This window comes from Hylobates moloch, unplaced genomic scaffold, assembly GCF_009828535.3.
Source record: "Hylobates moloch isolate HMO894 unplaced genomic scaffold, HMol_V3 SCAFFOLD_38, whole genome shotgun sequence".
NCBI lineage: Eukaryota > Metazoa > Chordata > Mammalia > Primates > Hylobatidae > Hylobates > Hylobates moloch.
In genome coordinates, this window is record NW_026652313.1 from 326,903 (window position 1) to 347,439 (window position 20,537).

General features: G+C 37.2%; 1 protein-coding gene across 1 annotated transcript in view; it reads right to left on the reverse strand.

The window, feature by feature from the left end:
• Positions 1-20,537, reverse strand: part of LOC116463480 (relaxin receptor 1-like) — a 77,874-nt gene that overhangs the window by 2,549 nt on the left and 54,788 nt on the right. Inside the window, exons 12-17 of the mRNA XM_058434657.1 lie at positions 16,123-16,194; positions 11,523-11,594; positions 10,264-10,335; positions 4,472-4,701; positions 2,397-2,807; positions 885-1,103 (exon numbers count right to left, since the gene is read on the reverse strand). Of these exons, the coding sequence (XP_058290640.1) occupies positions 885-1,103; positions 2,397-2,807; positions 4,472-4,701; positions 10,264-10,335; positions 11,523-11,594; positions 16,123-16,194 (1,076 nt within the window). The remainder of the gene's footprint in view (positions 1-884; positions 1,104-2,396; positions 2,808-4,471; positions 4,702-10,263; positions 10,336-11,522; positions 11,595-16,122; positions 16,195-20,537) is intronic.

Genomic DNA, 20,537 nt, shown 5'->3' on the forward strand with positions numbered 1-20,537 from the left:
TGAGACAGGATATTGCTCTGTCACCCAGACTGGAGTGCAGTGGTGCAATCATGGCTCACTGCAGCTTTGAACTCCTGGGCACAAGTGATCCTCCCACATGGGCCTCCCAAAGTGCCAGATTACAGGCGTGAGCCACCATGCCCGCCCACATTCTTTCTAAATGCCAAGAAAGTTTGCTTCTATTATCTCTCACACTCCGGCATGATCTTCTCTAAATTGCATGTATTACAGGAAGAAAATTCTTTTACATTCTGAAAAAAATGCAGTAATTATTTAAGAATTGTTTTGGCCTGTTTTCCTTTCTGGTCACCTTAAGCATGTGATGATTAGAATTTCAACACTGTGTGGAATTTATTTTGGTCACTCATTGCTTCTTTGTTCCAAAGTAATTGTATTATTAGGCATTTATGGAAAAAAATAAACAGTTCTTCCCCAGTAAATGTTATATTGATGAGCAGAGCCAAAAGTACCTACAACTCTGACTTACAATTTTTTTTTTTTGGCTCTGTCACCCAGGCTGGAGTGTAGTGGCGCAATTTCGGCTCACTGCAACCTCTGCCTCCTGAGTTCAAGCAATTCTCATGCCTTAGCCTCCTGAGTAGCTGGGAATACAGCGGTGCACCACAATGCCCAGCTGGTTTTTGTATTTTTAATGGAGATGGGGTTTCCCCATGTTAGCCAGGCTGGTCTCAAACTCCTGACCTCAAGTGAGCTGCCCATCTTGGCCTCCCAGAGTGCTGGGATTACAGCCACGAGCCACTGTGCTCGGATCTGTTGTACAATTCTTTAAATTGTTTAGTATTAAGAATTTTAATTGTTTTCCTTAAAAGAACACTGTACAAACAGATTTATTATTTCTTTAAGGAGATTAAAAAATATTGTACCTGGTATTTCTACCTGAAGCAGTGAAAGAAATTTCACTACAAAAATGGGTATCCAGCATAATGCATCAGTAAATACTATAAAGAAAAAACGTTTGGCAAGGATCATCTCTTTTTTAACTTGATTCCGTATTTCAGTTGCTGTTATGGCACTTTGATGAACACTATAAAACATGCTTCCATAGGAAAAAACTATGATGATAAATGCGGCCAAATTAATACCTATTTGGAATACAAACAGTATTATTAATGCATAGAAATATTTCTTTCAAAATGAACAAACATAAAACATTTTTATTACTAAAGATACAAAGATGTTATTACTAAAGATACAAAGACTATAATGTGTGGTTTTTTTTCTTCATAAAGAATTACTAAAGTCCACAAAAATCATGACTTTTTTTGAGATGAGGTTTTGTGGAAGTAGTGAAGAATGACAAAATGTTTACTTTTAAAATGAGATATTGAAATTACAGTAATTCAATGAATATCTTGGGTTTTTAAGCTTTCTAGTATTAGTGATGTTTTATTTTTAATTTTTTTACAGATGGGTTCTTGCTGTGTCCCTGACTGAAGTGCAGTGGTACAATCATAGCTCACTGCAGCCTCAAACTCCTGGGCTCAGGCAATCCTCCTGCCTCAGCCTTCCAAGTAGCTGGGAGTACAGGTGCATGCCATCACACCAGCTAATTTTTTTTTTTTTGAGATGGAGTCTCGCTATGTTGCTCGGGCTGGAGTGCAGTGGCAGTATCTCGCCTCACTGTAACTCTTCCTTCCGCGTTCAAGCAATTCTCCTGCCTCAGCCTCCCGAGTAGCTGGGACTACAGGTGTGTGCCACCATGCCTGGCTAATTTTTCTATTTTTAGTAGAGATGGGGTTTTACCATATTGGTCAGGCTGGTCTTGAACTCCTGACCTCATGATTGGCCCACCTTGGCCTCCCAAAGTGCTGGGATTACAGGTATGAGCCACTGCACCTGGCCTCACACAGCTAATTTTTTAAAAATAATTTTGTAGAGATGGGGTCTTGCTATGTTGCCCAGGCTGGTCTCAACTCCTGGCCTCAAGTGATCCTCCCACCTTGGCCTCCCAAAGTACTGAGATTATAGCACAAGCCATTGTGCCTGGCCTAGTGATTTTTTTCTAATTCGGTTACTTTTTGCTGTACTCTGAGAATATTTTTACATTGCTGGTTTAGAACAGTTGTATGTATACTCACAAGCCAAAGATGTGTGTTGCCATGAATTTGAAAAGATAATAAATATCATTATGTTCATATTGTAAAGCAAAGAGCCAAAACATATGTTGCTTAGCATGTTTAGGGTGAATACATGAAATACAGGTGTTTAGTGTCTTTTATTAAGCTGTGTCAGGTTGGAATTTATATCAGAGTATAATTTGGGGAGGAAAATCCTTGCTGGGGATTCTGATAGAATTCACCCTCATTCTTACTAACAAAAACTGGTTGGAAGATTTGAAATAAAAACTTGTGAACATGAGTTTCTTAGTTTCTTACCAAGAAAAATCGCCACTGAATAAATCTGGGCTCCAATACTTTCTGTATCTTCTGAATGAAGAGGGAAGCATACTCCATTGGTGCCATAGTAGTTTTTGAAAAATTCCTTATTGCTCAATGGAATGAAAGCCACTATAAACCCAGTAATCCAAATGAGAATCAGAACTGTAATTGTTCTGCATTTTCCAGGTCTCACACATCTAAAAGGATAGACAATGCAGATGTATTTTTCCAGTGTCAGAAATGTTAACAGTAAAACTGATACTTCTGTGGACAGAATGGCCAAAGATCCTACAAGCTGACAATGAGTACTCTCCATCCACAGCTGCGCATGCTTATTGTATTCTCCACGAAACTTTAGGTCAAAGCCTCCGATCACGAATAAATATATTCCCATTAAGCAGTCGGCACCTAGAGGAGTCACAGTTTCACAAATTTAGAGAAATAAATAGGTATCATAAAATCATCAATAAGCAATAATATTTTTAATGCTAGAAAAAATAGTCAAGTCTCTTCCAACTTAGGAAGAGGTAATTTTTATTCTCCTAAGAATTCATTTACAGAAGAGGGTCTATTCATAGACTTTCTTTGGTAACCACTCTCAAAGGTACTCTCTACAATTAACTATGCAATCATTTCTTCATTTTCCTTTAAAGTGCAAGTCTTTAAGAGCAGAGATCTTGTCTATTGTATTATCTGTTCTAGACCCATCACGTAGAAGTGTTGAATAAATGAACAAAATGCAATCACGTAGAGCATTCAGTTAGGGACTTAGATGAGGATGGCATTATTTGGTGCAGCTCTTCCGCTGAAATTCTCCCAACGCAACAAGCTCAAGATGTCATATAAAATCTTGGAGAAAGTAATTCACAAGTTCCTATGATAGAATAATGACTGAATTTTGAAGTCTATAATTTAAGAGATATGAATAATTATGAACTGCTTTGCAGTCCATACAATTTTAAGGGGCTTAAATTACCTACCAGAGTTGGTCTAAGCAAAACTGTTTTCTCTCTCTTTCAATTTTTACATCTTTTTCTGTCTCTTTTTAGGGTCTCCAATCCCAGGAATTAGCTCTCTTACACTACTTGGCATATTTCTTTTTAAGCAAATGTTACATATCAGAAAGTGGGTGAGATTTTTGGACCGCACAAGCATTCTACACAAAATCCCTAAACTCACATCACTGTATAAGTCATAAGGCTGACCCTAAGCCTTTAACTCTGAAGTTACAGTCTAGGCTTCACCAAGGAAATTGAACTTACTAAAAATTTTGTAGCTAGCAATACAAAATAGTAAATGGCTTCTGAGTTCTGTTTCGTACATAGCTTGTAATAAAAAAAAAAAATTAGACATTAGACTCTGAATAAGGATGGGGACAGTACATGGAGGCAGCACACATACAAAAGTAGAACCTTACGTAGATTGATGCTTTACTTGCTTGAGGGAGCACGGATAAATTCTAGGCCACTTGACCTAGATTACAAACATCCTGAGGACTGGTTTTTTCCTTAATTTTTCTTTGCAGTGTTCATTTAACATAATACCTTGCCATTACATTGCAACAACTTTTTGAAAAAATGAATACTCCCTAAAAACATTTTCTTATTTACACATTTCAGTTAGAGTGGAAAAAACTTCTAGTAGCTCAGAGATCAGGAAAACATGTAGCTGTTAAGTCAATATCTGTGAACTGGACATACACATAAAAAAGTAAGTATAGGTCTGCATGTAAAATTGTGACCATAGGAGGTTGCAATTTTATTTGTAGTAAAAGATTTTAGATGCTTCAACAAAATATTGTGCCTTCGGAGCCACTGTATGAGACAGAACTAATAAATGAAAGCTTCCTTAATTTGTGTAAGGTGATTAAATTTCCTAGTTTAAAAAAACATATTTTTTCTTATTGCTAAAGTAATTCTATTTTCTTTGTAGAAAATGTGAAAGCAGCATACACGCAAAAAGGAGAAAAATGTAAAATTCCATAATCCTACCACTCACACAACTTATTTTCTAATAATAATGCTTTTGTATATTTCAAAACTACAATTCCCCTTTAACCAGGAAATACTCACAGCAGAGAGAAATGATTGACATGGCATACAGCTTGTTTTCAGACCTGATATAAGGTCGCATGCAAATGACAAAAATGTTTCCAAAGCAGGTAACTGCAGATACAACCCAGACAAATACTCTCTGAATAATGCTTGCCAAGAGATTCTCTAGAGATGAAATTCCATCAGTGTTTGGTTTACAGCTGCGAACATGTGGTGCATACCCACAGTACTGGAATTTCTTAAAATATCTGGTATACAAAGAGAAGGTAAAATAAGATTCTCCATTTAATTTAGTGTCACCATACATTCATTTTTATTTCCTACATTTTATCAGTAGAAAGAAAATGTCTTAAGATGAAATTGAGAGGACTAAAACATTAGGGATTCTGAAACTTTAAACTTACATCCAATTATCATTAGCTTGATTTCACTGTTAAGGAATGTGTGGGTGAGAGTAGCAGAAAGGCATAATAAATAAAACAAGTGTTAGACATGTCTTAGAATACAAACTGTTACATGTGATCAAGAGAATGAATCCCTCCAGAGAAACCTTTATTGTACTTTCGATGTTTAGTATATGTAAATGCAGTTACACAACTCCTATTGTGCTGCAAGTGATTGCTTTCTAACCCTTAGGGGAAGAGTTAAGTATTTTCTCTTCTGTGTTTCTGTCGTTTTTTTGTTATTGAAGTTATGATGTTATTTCAACACCAACAAAAGGAAAAAAAAGAAAAGAAAAAAAGGAAACATCCCATTAAAAAATAGGCAAATGATCTAAACAGACATTTCTCAAAAGAAGACATACAAGGCTGGGTGCAGTGGCTCACGCCTGTAATCCCAGCACTTTGGGAGGCCGAGGCGGGCGGATCACGAGGTCAGGAGATTGAGACCATCCTGGCTAATATGTTGAAACTCCATCTCTACTAAAAATACAAAAAATTAGCTGGGCGTGGTGGCGGGCTCCTGTAGTCCCAACTACTCGGGAGGCTGAGGCAGGAGAATGGTGTGAACCTGGGAGGCGAGAGGCAGAGCTTGCAGTGAGCCGAGATCGTGCCACTGCACTCCAGCCTGGGAGACAGAGCAAGACTCTGTCTCAAAAAAAAAAAAAAAAAAAAAAAAAGAAGACATACACATGGCCAACCCATATTTGAAAAAATGCTCAACCTCACGAATGATCAAGGAAATGCGAATTAAAACCACAGTGAGGTATCATGTTACTCCAACGATGGATAGATAGCTATTATCAAAAAGATCAAGAAGTAACAAATGTTGGTGAGAAGCTGGAGAAAAGGGAACTCTTATTGGCGGGAATGTAAATTAGTATAGGCACTATGGAGAACGGAGAACAACATGGGGGTTCCTCAGAAAACTACAAATAGAACTAGCATATGGGCCGGGGGCAGTGGCTCACGCCTGTAATCCCAGCACTTTGGGAGGCCAAGGTGGGTGGTTCATGCAGTCAGGAGATTGAGACCATCCTGGTTAACACGGTGAAACCCCGTCTCTACTAAAAATACAAAAAATTAGCCAGGCATGGTGGCGCATACCAGTAGTCCCAGCTACTTGGGAGGCTGAGGCAGGAGAATCGCTTGAACCTGTGGGGGCAGAGGTTGCAGTGAGCCGAGATTGTGCCACTGCACTCCAGCCTGGGTGACAGGGTGAGACTCTATCTCAAAAAAAAAGGACTAGCACATGATCCAGGAATCCCATTCCTGAGAATCTATTCAAAGAAAAGAAAATCATATCAAAGAGATATCTGCATCCCCATGTTTATTGCAGCACTGATACAGGAGCTAAAAAGAAAGTATTTAGGCAGTTAGTGAGGGTAAGAGAGTCCTTGGTAAGCTTTCTCTTTTAATAAACAGCAGCCCCCAAATAATTTCTTTTCTAACAAAGAGCAGCCTGAAAAATCAAGCTGCAGACATAGAAAAGCAAGCTAGAAGAAGCTTGCACAGCCGGCAGCTGTGCCAATAGGAAAAGGCTACCTGGGGGCCAAGCATGTTCAACATGGAGGCTCCATCTTTCCTCTTCTTTGTCAACCACGTGTACAGTAAAGAAGCAGACAACATGGTGCCAGCCAGGTAGAGAACCCATCTGCATAATGAAAGATTAGGGTGGGGCAGCCAGCTTCTTTGCATGCTATGCAAATGGCACACCTGGTCCATGCAATCTTTTGGGCCCTATGTAAATCAGACATGGCCTCCTCAAGCGACTGTGTGAAACCCTTGCATTTCACCACAGAACTGGAAGACCTATTCAGGCACTCCTCTCTTTCTGCAGGAGACAGAGCTTTTCTCTTTCTCTTCCCTATTAAACCTCTGCTCTTAACCGCACTCCTTGTGTGTCCACATCCTTAATTTCCTTGGTGTGAGGCAATGAACCTTACGTATTACCCCATACAAACAATGCTACTTCAGCACTATTCACAATAGCGAAGATATGGAGTCAACCTAGGTGTTGATGAACAGATGAACGGATAAAAAAATGTGGTAGATATACACAATGGAATATTCAGCTATCAAAAAAGAGTGAAATTCTGTCATTGTGGCAACAAGGAGGGAAATGGAGGACATTACATTAAATGGAATAAGCCAGGAATAATGTTAAACACCTTATGTTCTCATTCATATATGGAAGCTAAAAATGTTGATCTTACAGAAGTAAAAGTAGAACAGAGGATACTACAGGCTGAGGGGGAGGGTAAGGAGAAGGAAGAGATGGGAGATTTATTAAAGAATTCAAAGTTACAGCTAGAAAGGAGAATAAGTTCTCATATTCTATACCATGGTAGGATGTCTATAGTTAACAATAACGTATGGTTTCAAATAGCTAGAAGGAGGATATTGAATGTTCTAAACACAAAGAAATGATAAATGTTTTGGAGGATGGATATGCTAATTATCCTTTATCCTGATCTGATCACTATATATTGTATGTACCAAAACATCACTATGTACCCCATGAAGATGTGCAATTATTATTTGTCAATTAATAAAAATAACAAAATAATATTAAAGACATTAAACATGGAAGTGCCACAGTAAAAGAAAAAAAAAGAAGTTATGTTATCTGTAACTACTTGCTAACATGCCTATCTCTCACACTAGATTTTAGTACAGAATAAAGGGTTCAATAAATATTTGTTGAGTGACTTCTTTCATCAATAGAGAGACTTTCCTTGTTGAAGATAATTTATAATTACTACTGTGTTACCACCAACACCAATATCTTTTATTGAGTATTTCTTAAGTATCAGAAATAAGTTCTCAAATGAATTCTGTGAGGTAAGTATTAGCATCATTATAGGAAGAGATGGATCTTCAATGTAGGCAAGTTATTTGCTAGGAAAGTTTCTACTAAATATGCAAATTGAACTTCAAATTAGATCTATTTGCCTATGAAGCCATGTGTTCTGCCAAAAAATATAAATGATCTTTAGCGTATAAAGAGCTATAGTAAGAAAAGATAAAAACTTGATGATTACAATTTGTCCTGTCAAGTTCAAGGTCAATTGCTGATATATCCATTCGGTTATATCCATTTATTCTGTAAACCATGAAGGACAGGAGAGCAGAACATGAAGAAGGAAGGGGTGTTGATTGCTATTTTACTTTCCTTTATGTGTCTTAGGCTGAAGTGTTGCTTTTATCAACAGAATTATAGTAACTCTTCGTATGCTACTTTGGCTGCCCAGCACTCAACCACTCTTCTGATAATAGTGTTCTGATTTCCTTTGAGAGAATCACTTCTCCCTTTTTGAGAAGTTATGGTGGGACCTTCAGTGGAGGCAATCCCTAGCCCAGAGTAGGTAAGTGCCCTGGGTACACTAGATTCTCTCTCCTGGAACTCTGAATCTGATTGAATGACACTTGGATGGATAATTCCAGTGGGTATAAATTATTCCTCAGATTTTGTGTTATACCATTTTCTTCCAATAAATTCTGTTCTGTTTAATTTAGTTCAGATAGCTTTATGTTGCATACAAGCAAGGAATCTTTTATAAGCCATCTTTCTGAGGAATTATGGAAAACAAAATCAGGGTTCTGTGTTAGACTTAAAATACAAGCAAAATTACAGAGTTGATGGTAGCTGAGATTTTCTAAATTATTGAAAATTAATTTCCATGGCATGGATCATTCTAATAACTGCTATAAAATTGCATTCAATTAAAAAATGCTTCTAAAGCATGTAATCACAGGTACAACCAGACATATTCTTTGAATAAAAGATTTTTCAAAGTTTACCATTTCATCCATGCATGCTTGCTTGAATCATGCCCTGACATGTGGGGACATTTTTATTGAGAAAGATTTCTTCCTAACTACCTTCATTTGCAGCATTGATTTATTTATAATTATTTTATATTGCCTATATAAATTCCTTCCTCTTCATCTGGTAGCACTTGTACCATGTGATATAGTTTGGATATTTGTCTACTCGAAATCTCATGTCAAAAGTCGATTCCCAATGTTGGAGGTGGGGCCCAGTAGGAGGTGTTTGGGTCATGGGGTAGATCCCTCATGAATGGTGTGGTGTCCTTCCTGCAGTAATAAGTGAGTTCTCCTTCTATTATTTCACATCAGATCTGATTGTTAAAAAGAGCTGGCACCTCCTCTTCTCTCTCTGGCTTTCTCTCTCGCCATTTGACACACCTACTCCCTCTTTGTCCTCTGCCATGATTAAAAGCTTTCCTGATGACCTCACCAAAATTAGAGGTTGGTGCCATGCTTCTCTTACAACTTACAGAACTGTGAGCCAAAATAAACTCTTCCTTATAAACTACCCAGCCTCAGATATTCCTTTATAGTAATGCAAAATGGACTAACACACCCTATACACAAATTACTAGCTCATTAGGCAAACACCAATATCTGTGAACAGTCATTAGAGCTGAGGAGAACTTCTTACAAGACCAAGTGGATTCCCCTCACACTCACGTTTCCTGAGATTCAAAAATCTCCTATGAGATTCTACCAGACTGTGGAAAACTAAAATCATCTCACCCAATATCAAAGCTTTAAGAGTTTTAATTACTGTTTAGACATGTCTCAGTCCATTTGGCTGCTGTAACAAAAATATCACAGACTGAGTGACTTAAACAACGAATGTTTATTTCTCACAGTTCTGGAGGCTGGGAAGACCAAGATCAAGGTGCCAGCAGATTCAGCGTCTGGTAGGGGACCACATGTTTCATAGATGGCCATCTTCTCTCTCTGTCTTCACAAGGTGGAGGGGCAAGGGTGGTCTCCAGAATCTCTTTTCTTTTTTTTTTTTTTTTTTTGAGACAGAGTCTCACTCTGTCGCCTGGGCTGGAGTGCAGTGGTGCAATCTTGGCTCACTGCAACCTCTGCCTCCAGGGTTCAAGCTATTCTCCTGCCTCAGCCTCCCGAGTAGCTGGAATCACCACCACGCCTGGCTAATTTTTGTGTTTTTAGTAGAGACAAGGTTTCACCATGTTGGCCAGGCTGGTCTTGAACTCTTGACCTCAGGTGATCCACCTGCCTCAGCCTCCCAAAGTGCTGGGATTACAGGTATGAGCCACTGGCCTGGACCAGAGTCTGTTTTCTAAGGGCACTAATCCCACTCACGAAGGCTCTGTCCTCATGACCTAGTCACCTCCCAAAGGCCCCACCTCCTTGTACCATTGCATTGGGGTTAGGATTTCAATATATAAATTTTGGAGGAACACAAACATTCAGTTTATAGCTGGCAAATTTCTAGAAAATATTAATAGATTGGATGCATTATCATAATACACGTGGAAACAAATATTAAAATCACGGTGAAAAACAATAAAAATATCTACTTACATGTGAGAGAGATTCATAAGAGGTCTAAACATCCTTCGTTGGATATTTGAAATTTCAATCCCTTCTAGGCTGCTAAAAATATCAAATTAATAATCAATCAAAAGAACATGTGTTATACATGGTTTAATAAATTGAGTTTTCATGAAGGACAATTTAATAAAATGCTTTTAGTTAACACTTACTCTGAACAAAATAATTATACTCAGCCCACCCACTTCCCCAAATCCTCCTCCTCCTGATTGTGTTATTTATACACATATTATCTTCCTTATTTGATTTTTTTAGATCCTCACAGATCATGGCACAATGCTTTGTGCATTTTAACTACTCAATAAATATGTGTGGAATAAATGCATAAGCATTATCTTTTGTACAATATTACAATAGCAGAGATGTTTTACATCCTTGAAAATTTCCTAGTAATTTTTAATTAATCAATTTTTTTCTAATAAAATGTCATTTTACTGAGGGAACACTCAAATTAAATGAACTGAAGCTTATCTTTTTTTTTTTTTTTTTTTTTTTGAGACAGGGTCTTCCTCTGGTGCCCAGGCTGGAGTGTCGTGGTATGAACATGGCTTACTGCAGCTTCAACCTCCCAGCTCAAGCAGTGTTCCCACCTTAGCCTCCCAAGTAGCTAGGACCACAGGTGCATGCCACCACACTCAACTAATTTGCTTATTTTTATTTTTTTGTAGAGGCAGGGTCTCCCTATGTTGCCCAGGTTATTCTTGAACTCCTGGTCTCAAGCAATCCTTCTGCCTTGGACTCCCAAAGTGCTGAGTTTACAGGTGTGAACCTCTGGGCTCAGCCCTGAAGCTTATCTTTTAAGGCAATTATTCGACTTTAACAGAATTTTTGTCTTTTTTTGTGTGTGTGGTACAAGTAAGGATTTATATAATCTAGAATATTCCATCTTGAGGTAAAAATGCTTATAATAAATTATAAAATACCCAGTGTTAAGAGAGTGAATATGCACAGATGCCTTTGAAGGGTCAAAGCAAACAAATCAACATAAGCTCCTAGTGACTTATAGAAAAATATAAAATAATTCATCATTATTTTTTAATTTCTAAATATATAAGATAAAACTAATAGTTGTCTGTTTATAGTTCAGCAAGCACTCATATGTTTTTGTAGAGCTAAACTAATGTATTGGAAATAAAGCTTATGATCTGAAAGAAATATATAAAAATATACATTGTTAGTATTTAAAAAACAATTTTATCATGAAACTATCCCCATATGTGAATACTTACAGAGACTTGAGTTTGACAAGATAATCAAATTGGTTTGCTTGAATTTTCTGGATTGGATTATAGGAAAGATTCCTGTTTTTTTAAAAAAAGCAGCAATAGGTCATTTCTAAAAACTACAGGAGTAAAGGGAGTGAATCTGTTTATTTTGGGTTACTTTTAAATATTTATGAACAAAAGTATACTATAACTCATAATGGATTAAAGACCTAAACTGTAAAACTATAAAATGAGTAGAAGAAAACGTAGGTGGAAAGCCCCAGGACATTAACCTGGGTGATGATTTTTTTGGATATTGCCCCCAAAATATAGGCAACAATAATGAAATAGATGAACGGGATTACATAAAACTAAAAAGCCTCTGCACAGCTAAGGAAACAATCAATAGAGTGAAGAGACAACCTGTGTAATGGGGGACAATATTTGCAAAGCATATATCTCGTAAGTGGTTAATGTCCAACATGTGTAAGGAACTCAAACAACTCAGCAAGAAAACAAATAAGCTGGTTAAAAATTAGGGAAAGGGCTTGAATAGACATTTTTCAAAAGAAGACATATAAATGACTAACAGGTATATGAAAAAATGCTCAACATCACTAATCATCAGAGAAATGCAAACTGAAACCACAATGAAATATTACCTCACACCTTTTAGAATAATTTTTATCAAAAAGATGAAAGATAAGTGCTGAGTATGATTTGAAGAAAAGGTTGCCCTTGCATACTGGTGGTGGGAATATATTAGTACAACCATTATGGAAAATAGTATGGGGCTTCCTCAAAAATCAAAAATTGAACTACCACATGGTCCAGAAATTCCACTACTGGATATATATCCAAAGGAAATAAAATTAGTATATTAAAGAGATTTCTGTACTCCCATATTCATTGCAGCATTATTCATAATAGCGAAGGTATGGATTCAACCCAAGTGTCCATCAAAGGATGACTTGATAAAAAAAAAGTATACATACACAATAGAATACTATTCAGCCTTTAAAAAAACCCAGAAAATCCTGTCATTTGCAAGAACATGAATGAATCTGGAGGACAATATGCTACATGAAATAAGTCAGGCATAGAAAGACAATTACCACATGATCTCGTTTATATGTGGAATCTAAAAAAGTTGAACTCATGGAAGTAGAGAGTGGAATGCGGTTACCAGAGGCAGGTGGAGAAGGATTGGAATATATTGGTCAAAAGATACAAAAATTTCAGTTAGAAAGGAGGAATAAGTTCAAGACATCTATTGTGCAACATGCTGACTATAGCAAATAACAATGTATTGTATTCTTGAAAATTGCTAAGAGAGTAGATGTTAAATGTTCTCACCACAAAAAATAAGTATGTGAGATGATGCATGCGTTAATTAGCCCAATTTAGGCAATTCACAATGTATACATATTTCAAAACATCATGTTGTACTGATAAATATATACAACTTTTGTTTCTCAATGAAATAGATAGAAATAGCACTGGCCTCACAGGGTTGATTGTACATGTAAGTGAATTAATTAAGATGAAACACTTAGAACAGTGCCCAGCTTGTGGTAAATACTCTGTGATTATGGTAGTGATAGAGTGAGAGCTAATAAAACATGGGCATGAAGGCGGAGCTGTCAAGAAAGGGCTGCCACCAGAGAAGTGGTGGGGGACCCAGAAAGAGCCGCACCTACTTCACATTTTGCCTAAGATCAGATATGGTTTAAATAAAATGAAATAAAATAATCTCATTTAGTCAAAATTTGAATTAATGGAATAATATATCTTTTACAATAAATCTTAAGTCATAAAACATGAAATGAAAAGTAGACTTTAAAGGGAATTTATTTTTATATTTTAATTTTTTAGAGATGGGGACTTGCTATGTTGCTCAGGCTGTACTCGAACTCCTGGGCTCAAGGGATCCTCCTGCCCCAGCTTCTCAACTTACTGGGACTACAAGCACCTGCCTTCTTAAAGAAAACTGAAAGCTAAATTTAAATGGAGAAAATTTCAGAATCTTTGAAAAACAACACCTTGAAACAAGAATCATTGATTAAAGGAAACTTCTCAGGAAAATTTCTCTTTTTAAAATATTTAGACTGGGTGTGGTGGCTCATGCCTGTAATCCCGGCATTTTGGGAGACCGAGGTGAGAGAATGGCATGAGCCTTGAAGTCCAATATGAACAGCCTGGGAAACATAATGAGACCCCCATCTCTACAAAAACAAAATTAAAAAAAAAAAGGAAATAAATAAAAATATTTACTGGAGATTAGACCGTAAGTTACATGGGGGATGGAAGGAACTGCTGGGGGAGCCACAGTTACAGAAAGAAGGAAAGAGAGAAAGAATGACAATGACCAATGGGTTGTATAAAAAAATGAAGTGGACTCAGCAAACTAGAAATAAAAGGAAACTACTTCGCATAATAAAGGATGTATATGAAAACCCACACTCTATGGTAAAAGACCAAAAGCTTTCCCCTAAGAGTGGGAACAAGACAAGGATTCCTGCTTTTACCACTTTCATTCAACATAATGTTGGAAGTCCTAATCAGAACAATTAGGCAAGAAAAAAAAAATGAAAGGCAGGCATCCAAATTGTAAAATAAGAAAAAAATTATCTCTGTTTACAGATGATGTAATCTTATATGTAGAATATCCTAAAGATTTAACTAAAAAGACATCCATTTGAACTAAAACATTCATCAACATTGCTGGATATAAAATTAACACACAAAAATCAGCTGTGTTTCTATATGCAATGAATAATCACAAAAGAAAATGAGGAAAAGAATTATATTTACAATAGCACCAAAAGAATAATATACTTAAATAAACTTAACCAAGGCGGTGAAAGATAAATACCCTGGCAACTGCGAAACATTGCTGAAAGAAAATAAGGAAGATACCAATGAAAGGAAAGACATGCTATGTTCACAGATCAGAAGACTTAAGATGTCAGTATTGCTCATAGTGAGCTACAGATTCAAGGCAACCTGCCAAAATCCCATTGCCTTTTTTTTTTTTTTGCAGAAATATAAAAATCCATCCTAAAATTCATATGGAAAACGCAGGGAGCCCAAATAGCCAAACAATCTTGAAAAAAGCAGAACAAAATTGGAGATTTTACACTACTTAATTTCAAAACATACTACAAAGCTACAGCAATCAGTGTGGTACTGGCTGAAATACAGACATGTAGACTAATGGAATAGAATAGAGAGCTCAGGAATAAACTCACAGATATATGGTCAAATGATTTTCAACAAGGGTGCCAAGGACATTCAATGGGGAAAGAGTAGTCTTTTCAATAAATTGTGTTGAGAAAACTGGACATCCACATGCAAAAGAATGAAGTTTGATCCTTACCTTATACCGTGTACATAAGCAAACTCAAAATGGATTTAAGACCTAAATGTTAAAGCTAAAAACTATAAGACTCTTAGAAGAAATCACATAGGAAAAGCTTCATGACATGACACCAATGACATTTGGTGTCATTTTGGATATGACACCAAAAACATAAGTAACAAAAAAAGAAATTTAAAAATTAGACTATACATAAATTAAAAACTTTTGTGCATCAAAGGATACCATAATAGAGTGAAAAGGCAGCCCATACAATGGGAGAAAATATTTGAAAATCATGTATCTGAAAAGAAGTTAACATCCAGAATATATAAGAACTCCAACAATCTAACAACTACAGAAAACCTGAACAATCCAGTTGAAAAATGAGTGAATGACTTGAACAGATTTTTCTGCAAGAAGGTATCCAAATGGCCAATAAGCACATGAAAAGTTGCTCAACATGACTAATCACTGGGAACCACAAAACAAAACCACAGTGAGATACCATTTCACATCCATTAGCATGCCTATTATCAAAAAAACAGAAAATACCAAGTGTTGGGAAGGATGTGGAGAAATGGAAACCCTAGTATACTACTAGTGGAAATGTAAAATGGTTAAACTTCTATGGAAAACAGAATGAAACATACATTAAAAATAAAATGACAGAAATGTATGAAACAGCAACTCTACTTTTGAGAGTAGGTACCTAAAAATTGAAAGCAGGGTCAACAAATATTTGTACACCCAGGTTCATAACAACGTTATCCACAATAGCCAAAAGATGGAAGCAACTAAAATGTCCATTGATGGGTGAATAAACACTGCAATACATATACACAATGAAATATTGTTCAGCCTTAAGAAGGAAGGAAATTCATTTCTGCTACAACAGAAATGAAACTTGAAGACAGTATGCTAAGTAGAATAGGCCTGTCACAAAAAGATAAATATTCCATGATTTCACTTCTACAAGGTATGTAGAGTAGTCAAATTCACACAGACACAAAGTAGAATGGTGGTAGCCAGGGGATGGGGGAAGTGTGAGTGGGAAGTTAGTGTTTAGTGGCTAGAGTTTCAGTTTTGCAACATGAAAAACTTCTGGAGATAGATGGTGGTGATGGTTGTGCAGCAACGTGAATGTAGCTAATGTTACTCAACTACACACTTAAAAATGGCTAATTTTATGTTATGCATATTTTACCACAATTTAAAAAATAATAAAATAAAGAAATGAGGTGGCAAAATTAACATCAGTCTTACAATTGTGACAGCTCCTTCAGGTCCTTGAATATAAGCGGTGGAAGATTTTCAATCTTATTACTTCCTAAATCCCTGGAGAAATAATTGCAAATATGTGATATTATTTTCTTAAGACTTTATTCATTGTTCTGAAATCCATTAGGAAACTACTATACAACTTTTCAACAATGCCATTGTTGAGTTATATTAATTACCAGAAGTCTAAAAATTTAAAAAAGGAGCAAAGTAGGGAAATATAAAAACATTTTATTCCATTTCATCATCCCCTGGAAGACAAATACTTGATGGTATTTGATCTTTTTTTTTTTTTTTTTTTTTTGAGACCGAGTATTGCTCTGTTACCCAGGCTGGAGTGTAGTGGTGTAATTTTGGCACACCACAACCTCCGTCTCCCAGGTTCAAGCGATTCTCCTGCCTCAGCCTCCCCAGTAGGTGAGATTACAGGTGTGTGCTACCACACCCGGCTAATTTTTGTATTTTTAGTAGAGATGGGGTTTCACTGTGTTGGCCAGGTTGGTCTCAAACTCCTGACCTCGTGACCCAATTGCCTCAGCCTCCCAAAGTGCTGGGAATTACAGGCGTGAGCCACTGCGCCCGGCCTGATCTGGTTTTAATCAATCGCATTTTCTAATTCTTTTAATTTTTGTGTTGTGCCCCTTCTTCCTTTGTTCTCTTTTTTTGTGTTAGAAAAGATATATGGTTTGCGATCTTAATTTTTTTCTTCTGCTTAGGATTGTTATGATTATTATGGAAGTGTATTATTTCAAGTTCCAGTTTCTTTCACAGCTGATATACACAGGATCTCATGTTATCCTGGGGTAGGATACTTTGCATGTCATCTCATGTATGTGTAGAGGGTCTGCTTAACATGGTATGACCTTGTACCTTAGTCCTAAAAAGGTGTTTGACAGCAGCACCTCTCGTGGTAGCTTTGACAGTGGCAGCTCTCATGTGAAAGCCTCAGATTCTTTTATACAAGATAAAGTTTCAATAGACTTGAGCTCTGTAAGGTGATCAAGAGATACTAAGGGAAAGTCTAACCTTTTCTTCTATTCATCTCCAAATCATATTTGTTGCCACTGGGATAGGTAGGAGAATGAATAGATGTATTTGTTATATATGCTGGTTTGCTTATAAGGCAAACATTAGATTTTTGACCTCGAAGGGTAGGACAATTTTAGACTGAGTTTTTAAAACTAAAAATAAGTGGCTAATATAATATGATAAATATTATAAATGTCTTTGCTGTAAACTGAACCTGGAGACTATTGCTGTTATTTACATATTTATCGGTGAATTGTCAACAAAGATAGATTGTTCTGATTAGACAACTGAAGGAATTATTCTAAAATTCCATCTCTTTCATAAAGAGTTGGAATCTCCTTCAATAGCTTACTGTACCTTAGGAGATGAAATCAAAACCGCATTGTGAGTGCAGTGGCACAAACAGCTCACTGCAACCTCCACCTCCCGGGCTTAAGCCATGCTCCTGCCTCAGCCTCCTGAGTAGCTGGGACTACAGCCATATGCCACCATGCCCAGCTAATCTTTATATTTTTGATAGAGACTGGATTTCTTCATGTTTCCCAGGCTGGTCTCGAACTCCTGGGAACAAGTGACCATCCTGTCTCAGCCTCCCAACGTGCTAGGATTACAGGTGTGAGCCACTGCACCCAGCCATAATGAACCTTTAAATATTCAACTGTCTTGCCATTGACTATGTTTCCAGTCTCCTTGCCTACCACTTTCTACCCAAAGTAACTTTTCACCATGGCCCGAATGCACTTCAGTATTTTAATCCCCATGCTCTTCTTTCCCTCCTTGTGATCTCATATTTATCCTTCTAGACTTCATTCCTCTGTTTATCCTCTGAGCCTAGGGAGGTTAAGTGTTTTGTCCTTTGTTCTCCTATGTATTCCTCTTGCACATCTTCTGTTATAGCACATATAACACATATAGCACATATAACATCATACTACAACTGTTTCTGTACATATGTCCTTCCTTTCTGAAACATGTGAGTTCTTTGAGTACAAGAATGATATCTATTCATCTGGGCTACCCAGTGCCTAGCTCAGTTTTGGACTAGCTATTTTCTCCATCCCCAGTTAGAAGACTATGAATAGACTGAGTCTATCTGCTTCATCTTTAGTAAAAGTGGGGCACAATTTCAGTTCCTTGTATAGGAAGCCAAGTAAAATATTGATCATATTAGTAAAGCAATGTGCAAAACGGATTTAAAATGGTGCACTGGGATATTAAAATTCCAAATGTCTTGTTCAACAGTTACTGGTGGGAGTGTGGGTTTTTGTTATCAGAGCAAATCCTGGCATATAGTTCTAACAGCATGAACCATGTAACGGGATAGTGTTGGCCCAGATCCCAAGTGACATTTGAAAGGGCCATTTTCTCAGCTTAAGTTTAGGAAAGTTAGGGTAAACTTAATTGGAGTCAAGGTTCATTTCTGAATGAACGCAAGAAACACCTTGTGAACTAGAGCAGTTGACTTTAAAAGCGCAAATTAAGTCACCCACGTGGCAAAGATTTTCTGTTACTAGAGCCACCTAAAGTCCTCTGTGACAAGTGAATCCTCTTTGTTGTCATTAACTCTGTTGGTGTGATGGAGCCTGGAGGGGCACAGGGTGTAGTTCAACCCTCTCTCAAAAGGACAGTTTAGATATACACTCATCCAATGAAAGCTATCGACTCTTAGAAAACATGCCATTTTTGTCCTGGTGAATCTGATTTTTCAGGAAAGTGTTTAATATGGGATTAGGTGCATTATAGTCCACCTAATAATTAGCAAGACAAATTATTGGCCTTGGTTACCCTCTGCAGTTTGTATTATTCTTTCCTTTACTTCTGAACCTGGATTAGCATTGGTTATGCACTAAGCCCTTTAAGTTCATGTTCACTGTTGGTTATTGATATATAAAATCTGCACCTGACTGCCACCCTGAAGACTAGGATTTGAAGGAACTGTCCCTTAATATTCAGGTGTGATTTCAAGTGGATGAAACAAGAAAAAGTATATAGTTAGTATCCCTTGACTAACTTGTATTCTATTGTCTAGATAATACTTTGGATCATCCAGCTGCATCTCCCCCTACTATTCAAACTACTTTCCTATGTGCTGATGATATGGTTCAATTGTCACGTACCAGGAGTTGCTACAGCAGATGGTTGGTTCTATTTGTTTTTGAGATTTTCCTGCAGATTTTGTGAATGATTGGTACTGACCACCAAAAAGTGTTTCAGGCTACAGAAAGTGTTGGGTTTTTAATGGCTCATTCCCCGATGTTTTGGGGCAGAATGCAGGATTGTTACCTGAGAAACGTTCCTGCTCCTGGCACATGTATTCCCTCTACCTAGCATAAGGAAAAACACATTGTAACTTCTTGAGTGCTCAGGTAAGGTGTCCTGGTGTTATTTTCATAACATTCTAATTGTATTCTTTAATTTTTATGGAAAAGTTTTAATAAATCAATGTTCTGTCTAGCTAATTGTCAAAACATGTAGCTCTGTCCACATTCAGATTCTTTCCAGAAAATGGATACTACTTGGGCACAGTGGCTCATGTCTGTAATACCAATACTATGGGAAGCTGAGGTGGGAGGATTGCTTAAGGCCAGGAGTTCTAGGCCAGCCCCAGCAACACAGACAGACCTTGTCTCTACAAAAAATAAAAAAAAATTGGCTGGGCATGGTGGTGTGCTATAGTCCTAGCTGCACAGCAGGCTGAGGTGGGAGGATCACTTGAGCCCAAGGAGTTCGAGATTACAGTGAGCTATGATTGTACCATTGCACTTCAGCTTGGGCAGCAGAGTGACACCCTGGTACTAGAAAAAAAGCAAACAAAAAAATGAAAAGAAAAAAAATTGACACTAAAATATAAAAAAAGTTCTGAAGGATAAGCACTTCATCCATTGTTCTACATCTATTTTATTCTGAAAATCAACTACAATGGGCTTAGACCACAGGCTTTGGTTCATCATAGAATTGTTATAGTGCCCTTTGGAATTACGTCATTGGCATTAAAAAGGGGCATTATAAAAATAATTTATCTCTTCCATTATTATAGGTAGGAATATTATCCACAATAGTGTCTAATATCCTTATGGATCCAAGATTATCCTTTGGTTTCAGATCAGCAAAGTGGTATCTTCTAATCTTATGGTCCCTGAATCCTAATCCTTTAGGAAACATAATAACAAATTTACTAGCCTGGCCAGCATGGTGAAACCCCATCTTTACTACAAATACAAAAATTAGCTGGGCATAGTGGGATGCGCCTGTAATCCCATCTACTCAGGAGGCTGAGTCAGGATATTCGCTTGAACCTGGGAGGTGGAGGTTACAGTGAGCCGAGGTGGTGCCACTGCACTCCAGCCTGGGCGACAGAGTGAGACCCTGTC